The sequence below is a fragment of the Bos javanicus genome, chromosome 25, assembly GCF_032452875.1.
Source record: "Bos javanicus breed banteng chromosome 25, ARS-OSU_banteng_1.0, whole genome shotgun sequence".
NCBI classification, from domain to species: domain Eukaryota; kingdom Metazoa; phylum Chordata; class Mammalia; order Artiodactyla; family Bovidae; genus Bos; species Bos javanicus.
The window spans coordinates 20,844,514-20,857,042 of NC_083892.1; the positions used below are offsets into that span (position 1 = coordinate 20,844,514).

At 45.8% G+C, this 12,529-nt stretch overlaps 1 protein-coding gene across 2 annotated transcripts in view; it reads left to right on the plus strand.

Moving 5' to 3' along the window:
• The window catches only part of SCNN1G (sodium channel epithelial 1 subunit gamma), a 31,201-nt gene that overhangs the window by 14,903 nt on the left and 3,769 nt on the right, over nucleotides 1-12,529 (plus strand). For both annotated transcript variants that reach the window (XM_061401413.1, XM_061401414.1), the window contains exons 7-11: nucleotides 7,420-7,518; nucleotides 9,046-9,163; nucleotides 10,087-10,165; nucleotides 10,249-10,306; nucleotides 10,496-10,557. In XM_061401413.1, the coding sequence (XP_061257397.1) occupies nucleotides 7,420-7,518; nucleotides 9,046-9,163; nucleotides 10,087-10,165; nucleotides 10,249-10,306; nucleotides 10,496-10,557 (416 nt within the window). The remainder of the gene's footprint in view (nucleotides 1-7,419; nucleotides 7,519-9,045; nucleotides 9,164-10,086; nucleotides 10,166-10,248; nucleotides 10,307-10,495; nucleotides 10,558-12,529) is intronic.

Consider the following 12,529-nt stretch of genomic DNA (forward strand, 5'->3'; position numbering starts at 1 on the left):
AATACACATAGATTCTGCCTCATTCTTCTTAAAGACATAATATCCCATTGTGTGGCTAAGTTATTGAAGCAATTCTCTGTTGATACACTTGAGCTTGTTTCCAGGTACGACTAAAAACAACAGTGCAGTGGGATGTGTAGTCATCCAATTACCTCCTAGAAGTATATCATTCAAGACGTAGATTAGCCAAATTGCCCTCCAATGATGTTGTACCAAAACAGATATCAAGCAACGTTTCAGTTCAGTTCAGTCACTCAGTCACGTCCGACTCTCGACCCCATGAATTGCAGCACGCCAGGCCTCCCTGTCCATCACCAACTCCTGGAGTTCACTCAAACTCACGTCCATCGAGTCGGTGATGCCATCCAGCCATCTCATCCTCTGTCGTCCCCTTCTCCTCCTGCCCCCAATCCCTCCCAGCATCAGAGTCTTTTCCAGTGAGTCAACTCTTCGCATGAGGTGGCCAAAGTACTGGAGTTTCAGCTTTAGCATCAGTCCTTCCAAAGAACACCCAGGACTGATCTCCTTTAAAATGGACTGGTTGGATCTCCCTGCAATGTTTAATCTTTGCTAATTTAAGAAAAAATGGCATCTATTATAAGTTTAATTGACAGTCATTCTTAGTGGTATTTTTTTCACCTATTTATGGAGGGGAAAAAATCTCTCCTTATGGACCCTTTGTTCATGCCTTTGTTTATAGCGAACCTTAACATTCCAAGGGCTTCCCTTGTGACTCAGCTCGTAAGGAATCTGCGTGAAATGCGGGAGACCTGGGTTCGATCCCTGGGTTGGAAAGATCCCCTGGAGAAGGGAAACATTACCCTCTCTAGTATTCTGGCCTGGAGAATTCCATGGACTGTATAGTCCATGGAGTCACAAAGAGCTGGACACGACTGAGCAACTTTCACTTCACTAACACCCCAAATTAAACCTCTTACCCTTCATCCCTCACAATTTTTTCCTCCAGAGAAGTGGTCTCCAAACTAGATTGGTCATTAGAATCAGGTCTACTGAATCAATCTCTCTGAGAGATGAGCCCAAGGATCTGTATTTTTACCGGACCCCAGCGGTCATTCCAAGAGGCAGCAAACTCAGGAACCTCAGCTTTAGAAACCTGAGTAGTTTAGAATGAAAGAAGAAGAAAAGTGTGTCTTCCTCAGAGAAAGTAGAGCTAGGATGACACCAGAGCTTTAGCACAGCCGTAAATGCTGTCTCCGAAGTGTTACAAAGTCACATCACAGGCACTGGAGTGCATATATCTATCCATTATCTATTCATCCAACAAGCATTTTCTGAGCACTTCATGTGTGCTAGATCCTGGAACTACATCAGTGTCCCCAGAACTGTCCCTGTCCTTTTAGACTTTGGGTCTAGCAGAGAGAATTTATAATAAAAAACCAAAAATCACATAGGTGATTAACTATAATCATCATAGGTGCTAAGAAGGATAAATACAGGATGCATGAGAGCATACCACAGAGATGCCTGATATAGGGCTTTTATGGGGGGGTAGTGGAGAGTTCAAGGGGCGCTTTCCTGAGGAAGTGGTATTTAAGTTGGGAAAGCAGAGTTGCTGAACTGGGATCTGTGGCTTCGATGCCTCGCCATGTCCCATTCAAGAGCAACCTTGGACAAGAGAAACCATGGGGATGGTCATCTGGGAGCCCCGGCGCTCAAAGGAGCCATGTCACTTAGGGGCTTTGTTCAATGTGGGCAGTTTGTTCCACATGAGAAGTGTTGTGTACCAACTTGGCCTGTGTGGATGCTGATGGCCCAGGAAAAAAAATCTTGAGCCCCAACTTGCTCAAACTGTGATTTGAAAGACTTTAGGTTCCTACTTAAGGAACTAGGTCTCTGATTCCTCTCTTTACCAGCAGATTACAAAACTCCCTGATCAGAACAGTGAGCATTTTGGTCCAATGTTCCCCTGGCAATTTTGTACTTGAAGAAGCACCTGGAATTTACAGCACATTCTTACAGCACGTGCTCTTCTTCCCTCCTGCCTATTACAGTGTCTGCAAACTTAGAGCTTGGGAAAGTTTGAGAACCAAGGGAATTGCCCTCTGGTTTTCTTCTCTGAGCTTAAGAATGCCCATCACATTGTTAAGCAAATGCTCCCTTTAGCAGTGATGGGTAAACAAAGACATGGGTGGGTTTTCTGCTACACCTAACTTGAGATGTACAAAATCAAAGCCACAGAGCAGGGGCAGGCAGCTCTGGTTCTGATTTATGAGCATTTAAGACAACAACAGAAAAAAACAAAGATTACTGAGAGGTCACTAGAGGGTCATTAAGAATAAATCCAAACACACTAGACTTCCTTCCTTCTTTATTTTTTAGGTAGTTATTTATTTACTTTTGAGAAGCATGTTAAACTGGTGGAATCAGTTGGTTAGGCAGCTGGTTAACAAATCTTCTTTCATTCATTGAGGGACTGTGTGTCCAAAGCACTGGCTATTCAGAGATGGGTATAACAGAGCACCTACCTTCAAAATTCACCTTTAAGAGAAGATAACACAGCTTTGCAATACAGGTCCAAGCTCTGTGGGAACAGGGACCATTTCTGTCTGTTCCCAGGCTCAGTTCTTAGAGCATAGTAGATCCTCCGTAAATATTTTTGGATGGCTGGATGAACCGGAGCCAGGACAAAAGCTGTTGGTCTAGGCTTTCTAGATGATGATTTCTTAAGGACAAATGTCAGGCAAATAGAATCAGGAAGGGCCACTCCAGACAAACGGCAGAGCAATTACAAAGGGGGTTGCAGAAAGGATTTGAAGTCTCATTTCAAAATGATTCATAATGTAGTGAATCATTTCGAAAAACCACTTTGAAGCGCACTCAAAATACTAGAGTATTCAAATCACAGTTTGAGCAAGTTGGGGCTCAAGTATTTACAGTAGCAGCCAAGTATTTACAGTAATACTAGAAAGAAATTATGACTCCCTCCCTGAGGCAATGGCTGTGGGGATGAGCAGAAGTGACTGGATTTGAGAGATCTTACAGTGTGGAAGCAACACTGCTTGACAACCAAGGTCATTGGGGAAAGGCCAGGGGAAGTTAGATCCATATTTAGGTTCTGACTTGGGTATTGTGTTGAATGGGAGTACAGGTTCTGAATTAGGGAATACAAGAAGAGTAGGGTTCAGGGAGAAAATGACCACTTCAGTTTGGCACATACCCAAGGTGTAGCTTTGGGAAATCAGGCTGAAAACGTCCAGTGATTAGATGCTCTAAGCCTGGAGCTCAGGAGAAAAATCCAGAGGCAATGGCGGGGTGTGGGCTGCATCTAACATAGTTCTAGACTTAGAAATAAATGCCATCACTCAAGACCTGAGACAGAACACAGATGTTTAAGGGCTGAGCAGAGAGGAAATGGAGAAATAGAGGCACCAAATTAGCAGCAGAAGCTGGAAAGGCTTGGTGTCAAAGAAATGAAGATCGTTTCAAGGAAGGTGTTAGCTAGAGTGCCAAACACAGTTGAGCAGTCTGGCAAGATTAAGGGTAAAAGCTGTTTTCTGGGTTTTGCAACCAAGAGGTCACTGGTTCTTTGCCAGAACAGTTTTCAGTGGAAGGAGTGGAACAGAAACCAAAGCACAATAGGTTGGATCATGAATGGGAGATGAGGAAGTGGGCAAAGACAAGTTCACCTAGGGGGCTGCGGACCAGGCCCTGAAGAGGGGCGAGACTTCACTGCCACTGCAAACCCTACTGTGCATTCCTATCTTAAAGCACCCTCTTCTTTTCACAGGCATGTTGGTAACAGGAATTAAGGGCTCAGACTCTGGAGCCAGACAACTAGGATCCAAACCCCAACTTTGCACTTTGGTCGTGTGATCTCTGTGTCTCAGTTACCTCACTGTGAAATAGGGCTGATAGTAAATTACTGTACAGGCTGGTGAGAATTCACTGAGCTGATTCATGCTGCTTGGTGTGTGTTGAGTGCTCCAAAACTATTGGCTGTTACTATACACCTTTTTTTTTTTTTTAAAGAAAAGAGATATGAAAGGATGGAAAAATAAGCATTAGGGGAGATTTTTCTTGTCCTTCCTGACACCCCCATTCTTTATGAGTGAGATATTGTTCTCTTCCATATAGTATTTAGAAGGAGTACTAATGATTTGCCGTATGTGTTACAAATATCTTTCCCAGTTTGTGCTTTCATTTTAGTTTTCATTATGCTACCTTTTTCACATGCAAAACATCAGATGTTTACATAGTCAAAGTCTTCGGTTTCTTCTTAAGTCATTATGTTTACTGAGTATTTTTCCTCCTTGAGATCAGATACTGAGCTGAATTTCCTTCCAGTTATTTCATTATTTCTTTTCTTTTTTTTTTCTTTTTACCTTGAATTTTATTGTTTTTGATACATTTATTTTTCCCTGGTACATATTTATTCAGCTAATATTTCATTATTTCATTTAAAAGTTTAACCCACTAGAATTTCTATCTCTGAAGGATTTGAAATTGAGATAGGATTTATTACTTCCTCCAAATTCTTAACAAGTAGTCCTAACTTCATATGTTGAATAGTTCTTTTTCCTCCACTGATTAGAAACACAAATTCTTATAATTTATTAGCATCTAGGAATTATTTCATAACTTATTACAATATAAAAACAGAACAAAAGAAAAGAGAGTCAAAGCACCCATAACTCCATCTAGGGTTTCCTGTTGCCCTTGGGTGTTTCTCTGACACAGTTCAGACTTTACAGGGGTGAGCTAAGGATTCCTGTCTGACTTCCCTCCTCCCCCAGAATTCTCAGAAGGAAGCAGATAGGACCTGGTTTGAGAAAAATGAGTCTGTTTCCCCATACACCCACATACAACACATGTGCACACATACGCCTAATCACACCCACACACACCTGTGTGTGCATGCATACCACACACCTATCTATCCATCTGTTTAAACTTCACACACTCTCGCTCTCTCACACACACACATATATTCATTTTCATTTTGGGGTCCCTAGGGATCAGGACAGAAGCCAAAATGTTTCCCCACCCTGCCCATGTCAGCAGTTCTGGAAAGCTGACAGGGAAAAGCGGAAATGAAACATGAGGGAGTAAGGGGGAGAGAGAGTGAGAGAAAGCCAGGGCTCTGTCCAGGTTCCTCTGACTGAGGCTCCGAGAAGCTGAAGACATCTATTCCACTCTAAAAAGGCTGCTTGCCCTACCTGCCCCAGCCCAGGTGTTTTAGGAAACAGCCTGAATAATCCAGGAGCTCTGAGTTTGATAAGCATCATTCAGAGTAAAGGGCCATTGAATACTCAAAAAGCATAAAAATCATGATGTTAATGATTTTCTCACAATCAGTTTCCTGGAAGTGGTCTTCAGGCTGGTTCTCAAAGTAGAAGGAGCCACAGCTGCCTTTGCCAACTGCATAGGGCTTACCTGTGTGGACAGACCCTCTCCTCTAGATTTCAGGGTACTGAACGCTCCCTGCAGGCAAATAGAGCCCAGGGCTGACACTCGAGGCTCTGTGGCCAGTTTAGCAGGACCTGGGGGCTCCAAGGGACACCTGATTGGGAGTGTGCAGCTTGGAGAAGCTTAGAGGGTAGCATTGGGTGAAAGTGCCCTGAGGGAAGCCACTGCTTGGCATCTTGTGCCCATTTCCCAGCCTAGCCCTGGCATGTACTAGAAGCTCCGAATCTGTTTGTTCCCCAGCTCTTAGAGGAATGAAGTAAGTCTGTTTATTCTATACTGACATGGAAAGACACACACTCTTTATTATGAATGAGAAAAGGATATCGTAGGGCAAGGGAACATGTGAATCTTTTTGTCTGGGTCTCAGGATGGAAATCTGACCTGTTGAAGTAGGTGCCCAGGGGAAGGGAGGAAATCAGATGATTACTTTCCTCTTTGCTTCTTCTGTTTAAATGTTTTAAAATGAGCTCTGTCTTTTGCCCTGGAGGTTCTTGCAGTTAATTGAGGAAGACTAATGGATCAACCGATGAATTACAATACAAACAGAAAGAGATCATAGCCCTTTGAGATGGCTATAGTTTCTATCTGCACCAAACTTCTTGATTTCTTTCCCCCTCACCCCACCCACCCCCAACTATCTTTCTCTCTATTCAGCCACTCTTCAGGAATTTTCTTCCCTCCCATAAATCTGACATCCATTTGCCCTTTACCCTCCCCATCTCAAAAAAAAAAAAAAAACTTTGTACACACACATACACACACACACCAAATCCTAGCTGTGAGTTGGTCACAATTTATATTCTATATTTGCTCCCCCTTGGGAGACATTATCCTTCTTTTCCCCTAATTGTCTTGTCTGGATTGTTCCTTTATAGTGACAAATATTAAGCTAGAATCAAATGTGTAAGCCATAATAAAAAACATAATTTAATAAGGCTTTCAAATAGTGAGTTGCAATGTTCTTACCTCCTCTGATCAGGGTATCATTCTATACTGCTGGGCATTCTTTGGTCCTCTATAAGAAAGTCCATTTTTCCAAATCACCTTCTGGGACCAAAAGGCAAGAAGGTAGGAAATGAGTCCTTCGCTGAGACAAGAATACCATGCAGCACAGTCACTGCTCATCTAATCCCTCCTGCCCCATCCCCGTGGATTCTTCAGTGGCTCACTACTCTTCAGAAAACCAAATCCAAACCCATGTTTCTCAGCAGTGTAGGAGACTGCCACAATTTGTCCTTAAATCCCTCTCGGACGTCATCTCCAGCAACAGCTCTCCCTTTTACCATGGTCCAGCCACCCTGGCCCTCTCCCGCCTCCACTCTGGCTGCTCCTTCTGCCTACTCCTCTTCCTATGTTTCTTGACAAGTCCAGCTCTTTCCTGCCATTCCATGTCCAACCAACATGTTCTTTTCTCAAAGATGTCTTTACTAATCACTTTGGAAAGGTTGTCCCCTCCTCCCAACCCTTCCAGTTTCTACCTAGTTCCATTAATCACTATAAAAAATTATTCAAAATGATTTATTTGCTTTTTGGTCATCTGTCTACTGCATTAGAATGTGAGCTCCAGGAAAGCAGGGAACTTATTTCGATCATTGTGGATTCCATAGTGCTCACAAGAGGGCTTCCCTGGTGGCTCAGTGGTAAAGAATCCAACTGCCAATGTAGGATATGTGGGAGACTCAGGTTCAATCCCTGGGTCGGGAAGATCCCCTGGAGAAGGGCCTGGCAATCCACCCCAGTATTCTTGCCTGGGAAATCCCATGGACAGAGGAGCCTGGCAGGCTAGTCCATGGGGATGCAAAGAGTTGGACATGACTAAGCAACTGAGCGACATAGTGCCTAGAAGAGCATCAAGCTCCTAGTAGGTGCTCAATAAATAAATTTGTTAAATGAATGAGTAGGTGGTTGCTCAGCTCCTAGAAGCTGCTAGCAATGCCCCTTGTCTGGGTCCTGGAGAGGTGCAGGGCTGAATATGTGCTGCTGTGATTACAGACGGAGTCCTTCAAGCTGAGTGATCCCTACAGCCAGTGCACGGAGGACTGGAGTGACGTGCAGATCACGAACATCTACAATGCCACGTATTCCCTCCAGGTACAGGCTGGAGACAGCACCCAGCCCCAGGCTGTGGTCTGGACCCAGGAGACAGAATTATATATAGGTTGGGGTGTGTCTGGGACCAGGAACTGTGGTGAGAATCCTGGGGTTCATCCAAAGATCTCAAGAACAAATGATGCCGGCTGGTTCCAGTCCTCTTCAACCCACCTGTAACCAGAGCTTAGTCGAGGTTTGCGTGGAACAGAACGTACAGCTCGGCAAACCTGCTTCCAAATCAGCCTTGGGGAATGAGAGACAGGAGGAGGAGGCAGTCTGGGAGGGGCTGGCTAAGGGATGCCTTTTATCCACTGACAGCCTTAGACAAGTTGTGTGCTCCTCAGTAGCCACCAGGGGAGTTTGCATTGGATCAGGAACTGCTAATCGGTGGTTTCCAAGGCCTCTACCAACCTGCCCACCTGGTTTTTCACCCGGTTTAAAAGTCGGGGAATTTCATAAGAAAACCCAGATTTCTAGCTTCTCTTGAAAAACAAGATCTGGTAACAATGGGCCCGTATTCCTACAGGATAAACAGTGGGTAGAGTGGCCTTATCAAATGAGACACGTTCTTTGGTTCCCTGCAATCTCCACCACCCATTAGTTATTACCTACATTGACCCTTGGGTGCGATCACCTGTTACACCTTGTCTTCTGTTTTGCGAGTCTGCCCTTTGCCTCCCACCAGGACACCTAGAGAGTCAAATGAGAATCACCCAGCAGAGCAAAAGGACCAGGCGCCCTCTGCCCTGAATCCTCTAGCTTCTATTAGAGCTGAGCTGAGAGGTGGTGGAGACACTGAATGAAAAGAGACTAGTGGTCAGACAAGGTCTGCTTGTAAGAAATAGAGATGCAATCACACTGACATTAAGACAGAAGAAAAGTCAGCTCAGTGGAAAGACACTCGGGACAATATTTAGTGAGAAGCTAGCATTTACAAACACTTTACATCTTTCGATTCATATCACAACAACCTCATGAAGTAGGTGCTGTTATACTGATTTCACAAATGAAGACAACAAAGCATCAGAGAGTTTAAGTAACTCACCTGAGGTCACACAACTGGGAGGTGGCAAAGCTGGTATATGAACTCAAGTAGCCTGACTTCCAAGCCCCCATTGTTAGCTTTTATGGCTCTAAGCTTTGTGGATATCATGGTACCTTAAGATCCCCAGGGACCCTGCGTGGAGTGCGTGCAGCTGAAAACTGGAAAGTTGGAGACTGTGTTTGTTTCTCTGTTTCTTGGCACCTGCTCCAAGTTCCCCACTAACCTCTGGGTCAGCACTCACATGGTGGCAAATGACCACCCCAGCCCCTCTCTAGCTCATCCTGGCCTCCACAGCTCAAATTCCCAATACGTTTTCTAGCTTTGTCCCTTTGACCCTATCAGCTAGGACATGAGGGGTACATTTATGCTGTCTGCCGAGGCTGTGGGAGGCTGACCCTCTCTGACTGGGGGATGTAGGGAGGGGAGATCTCTGGCAGCTGCAAGCAAGGAGGTTAAGGGAACTCCTGGGTCTTGTCTTTCAGATCTGCCTTCACTCGTGCTTCCAGGCAAAGATGGTAGAGAACTGCGGGTGTGCCCAGTACAGTCAGCCTCTACCTCGGGGAGCTGACTACTGCAACTACCAGCAGCACCCCAACTGGAGTGAGTGAGACACCAACACCCCCCACCTTGCACACCCCCCACCTTGCACACCCCACCTTGCACACCCCCACCTTGCACACTCCCCACCTTGCACACCCCACCTTGCACACCCCCACCTTGCACACTCCCCACCTTGCACACCCCGACCTTGCACACCCCAGGAGCAGCATCAGCCCCATCCTGGCAATAGCTAAGGCCCTCCCAGGACCCTGCCCTGATGGCTTTTGACCTGAGGGAGACAGAGAGATACTAACCAGTTTCACTCTTGTTGTGAAGCCTGGGTTGAATTCCACTTTCTGATTAATGACCAAATGCTACACCCCAGCTTCTGCGAAGTCCCTAACACCCTCTGTCAGCTTGAGGAGGTAGGGACTATTGATAGTGTCCTTTCACAGAACAGGTAACTGAGGCTCAGAAAGGTTAAGCAACTTGCCCAAGGTCACACAGCCAGGGTCTAACAAAGCTAGACCCAAGGCAAGGACTGCCAACCCATCCCACCTCCAGCTAATGTTCTTAACTGTGGCAATTTTCTGTCTCTCAAAATCGCAAGGTAGCAATTGTTTCCAGAGAACTAGTATTTGTAGAAAGTGGAAGGTGAAATCACTAAAAGGAGACTGTGGGGTTATCAGGCTTCCCAAGTAGCCTGGGTAAAGAATACGCCTGCAATGCAGGAGATACAGGCAGATGCAGGTTCGATCCCTGGGTCAGGAAGATCCCCTAGAGGAAGGCGTGGAAACCCACTCTAGTATTCTTGCCTGGAGAATCCCACGGACAGAGGAGCCTGGCGGGCTATGGGCCATGGGGTCGCAAAGAGGCAGACACGACTGAAGCACTAAGCATGCATGCATGGGGGCATCACTGGGAAACCCTAGAAAGGGCCCTGTGGCCCCAAAGTTCATATCTCCCTGCACCCCGTTCCTCAGTGTACTGCTACTACCAGCTGCACCAGGCCTTTGTCCGGGAAGAGCTGGGCTGCCAGTCGGTGTGCAAGGAAGCCTGCAGGTGAGTGGACCCAAAGGGGTGGGACGAACACGGCTGGGCTGGGCCAGGCCACCCACACTCACTCCATGCCCTTCTCCGCTTAGCTTTAAGGAGTGGACACTGACCACCAGCCTGGCACAGTGGCCATCGGAGGTCTCCGAGGTAAGTACTCTGCCCACTCTTCCCCCCTGGAACCTTCAGCCTGTAGCCTGAGGTCCTGGCTGAGTCCTCTGGCCTCAGAGGTGATCCACAGGGGAGGTCCATGTCAGGAGCTGGGGCTGAGAGGAGAGAGCAGACAGGCTGGCTCTGGCCTCTCCAGGCATCCCCAGGCCACTTCTTTCTCCACCACAGAAATGGTTGCTGTCTATTCTCACCTGGGACCAAAGCCAGCAAATAAAGAAGAAACTCAACAAGTAAGTTGATCTCTGCCCTGCTCCCTCTGCTCCAGCCCACCCTGGTTCCAGCCTCCTTACTTGATTCCTCTGTGCTAAACCCTCTCCTTTTCATTTGTTCATCCCTTCACTCATTCCTTTATTCAACAGTTATTTCTTGAGTCTTATCATGAGGTAGGCCCTGCTCTAGGCTAAGGGCTCTCAACTGTTGACCACAACGCACAGCATGAAAATATTGATACTTATCCTATTGTGGTGCATTGAATACACTGCCAGAATAAAACTATCATGAAACAGTACTCTTTTATGATGTACAGGGCATTCAGGCTGCTTGTCAGATGTTGCACACTTGTGTACCAAACCATCCGACTTGTGTACCAACTGTTTACAACCGTCTGACGGGTCACAGCATAGTTCCAAATGCTTAGTGCCTATATCAGTTGATAAAGATTTCGAATCTCTCTGTGCATGCAACCTGATGTTTTATATTTCACTTTGTAAAAGGTACTAGTAAGCTCAGTACATTTATTTCATGATTTCCTAATGTATCTTGACCCACTTGGAAAAATACTCTTTTAAACCTTGTAGCTTCTAATCGCACTTGATTTTCCTTATCAAAATTCACTTCCAAGAGACTTTTAGCAAAAATCAGCCAGGCCAGAGTTCAAGGATCTCAACAGATGGAGACAAAGGTGGAGAGGGTGGGTGGGGGATTGCCCTGTAAACTCACATTTCTCTGGGTCATTACTGTTTACACGGTTCCCTACCCCAGTTTGGTCTCCAGCATCTTATTTAATGTCCACTAGGCAAGGTGTGAGGTGCTGGGGGGTGCCATGATGACCAAGCAGACATGATCCTTGCCTCCAAGGTACTTCAGTTCAGTTCAGTCGCTCAGTCGTGTCCAGCTCTTTGCAACCCCATGAATCGCAGCACGCCAGGCCTCCCTGTCCATCACCAACTCCCAGAGTTCACTCAGACTCACGTCCATCGAGTCGGTGATGCCATCCAGCCATCTCATCCTCTGTCGTCCCCTTCTCCTCCTGCCCCCAATCCCTCCCAGCATCAGAGTCTTTTCCAATGAGTCAACTCTTCGCATGAGGTGGCCAAAGTATTGGAGTTTCAGCTTCAGCATCAGTCCTTCCAAAGAACACCCAGGACTGATCTCCTTTAGCATGGACTGGTTGGATCTCCTTGCAGTCCAAGGGACTCTCAAGAGTCTTCTCCAACACCACTGTTCAAAAGCATCAATTCTTCGGCGCTCAGCTTTCTTCATAGTCCAACTCTCACATCCATACATGACCACTGGAAAAACCATAGCCTTGACTAGACGGACCTTTGTTGGTAAGGTAATGTCCCTGCTTTTGAAAATGCTATCTAGGTTGGTCATAACTTTTCTTCCAAGGAGCAAGCGTCTTTTAATTTCATGGCTGCAATCACCATGTGCAGTGATTTTGGAGCCCAGAAAGATAAAGTCTGACACTGTTTCCACTGTTTCCCCATATATTTGCCATGAAGCAATGGGACCAGATGCCACAATCTTAGTTTTCTGAATGTTGAGCTTTAAGCCAACTTTTTCACTCTCCACTTTCACTGTCATCAAGAGGCTTTTTAGTTCTTCTTCACTTTCTGCCATAAGGGTGGTGTCATCTGCACATCTGAGGTTATTGATATTTCTCCCGGCAATCTTGATTCCAGCCTGTGCTTCTTCCAGCCCAGCGTTTCTGCATCTGTACTCAGTTAAATAAGCAGCCTTGTTTAAATAAGCCAAGTTAAATATATACCCTTGACGTACTCCTTTTCCTATTTGGAACCAGTCTGTTGTTTCATGTCCAGTTCTAACTGTTACTTCCTGACCTGCATACAGATTTCTCAAGAGACAGGTCAGGTGGTCTGATATTCTCATCTCTTTCAGAATTTTCCACAGTTTATTGTGATCCACACAGTCAAAGGCTTTGACAAGTCAATAAAGCAGAAATAGATGTTTTTCTGGAAC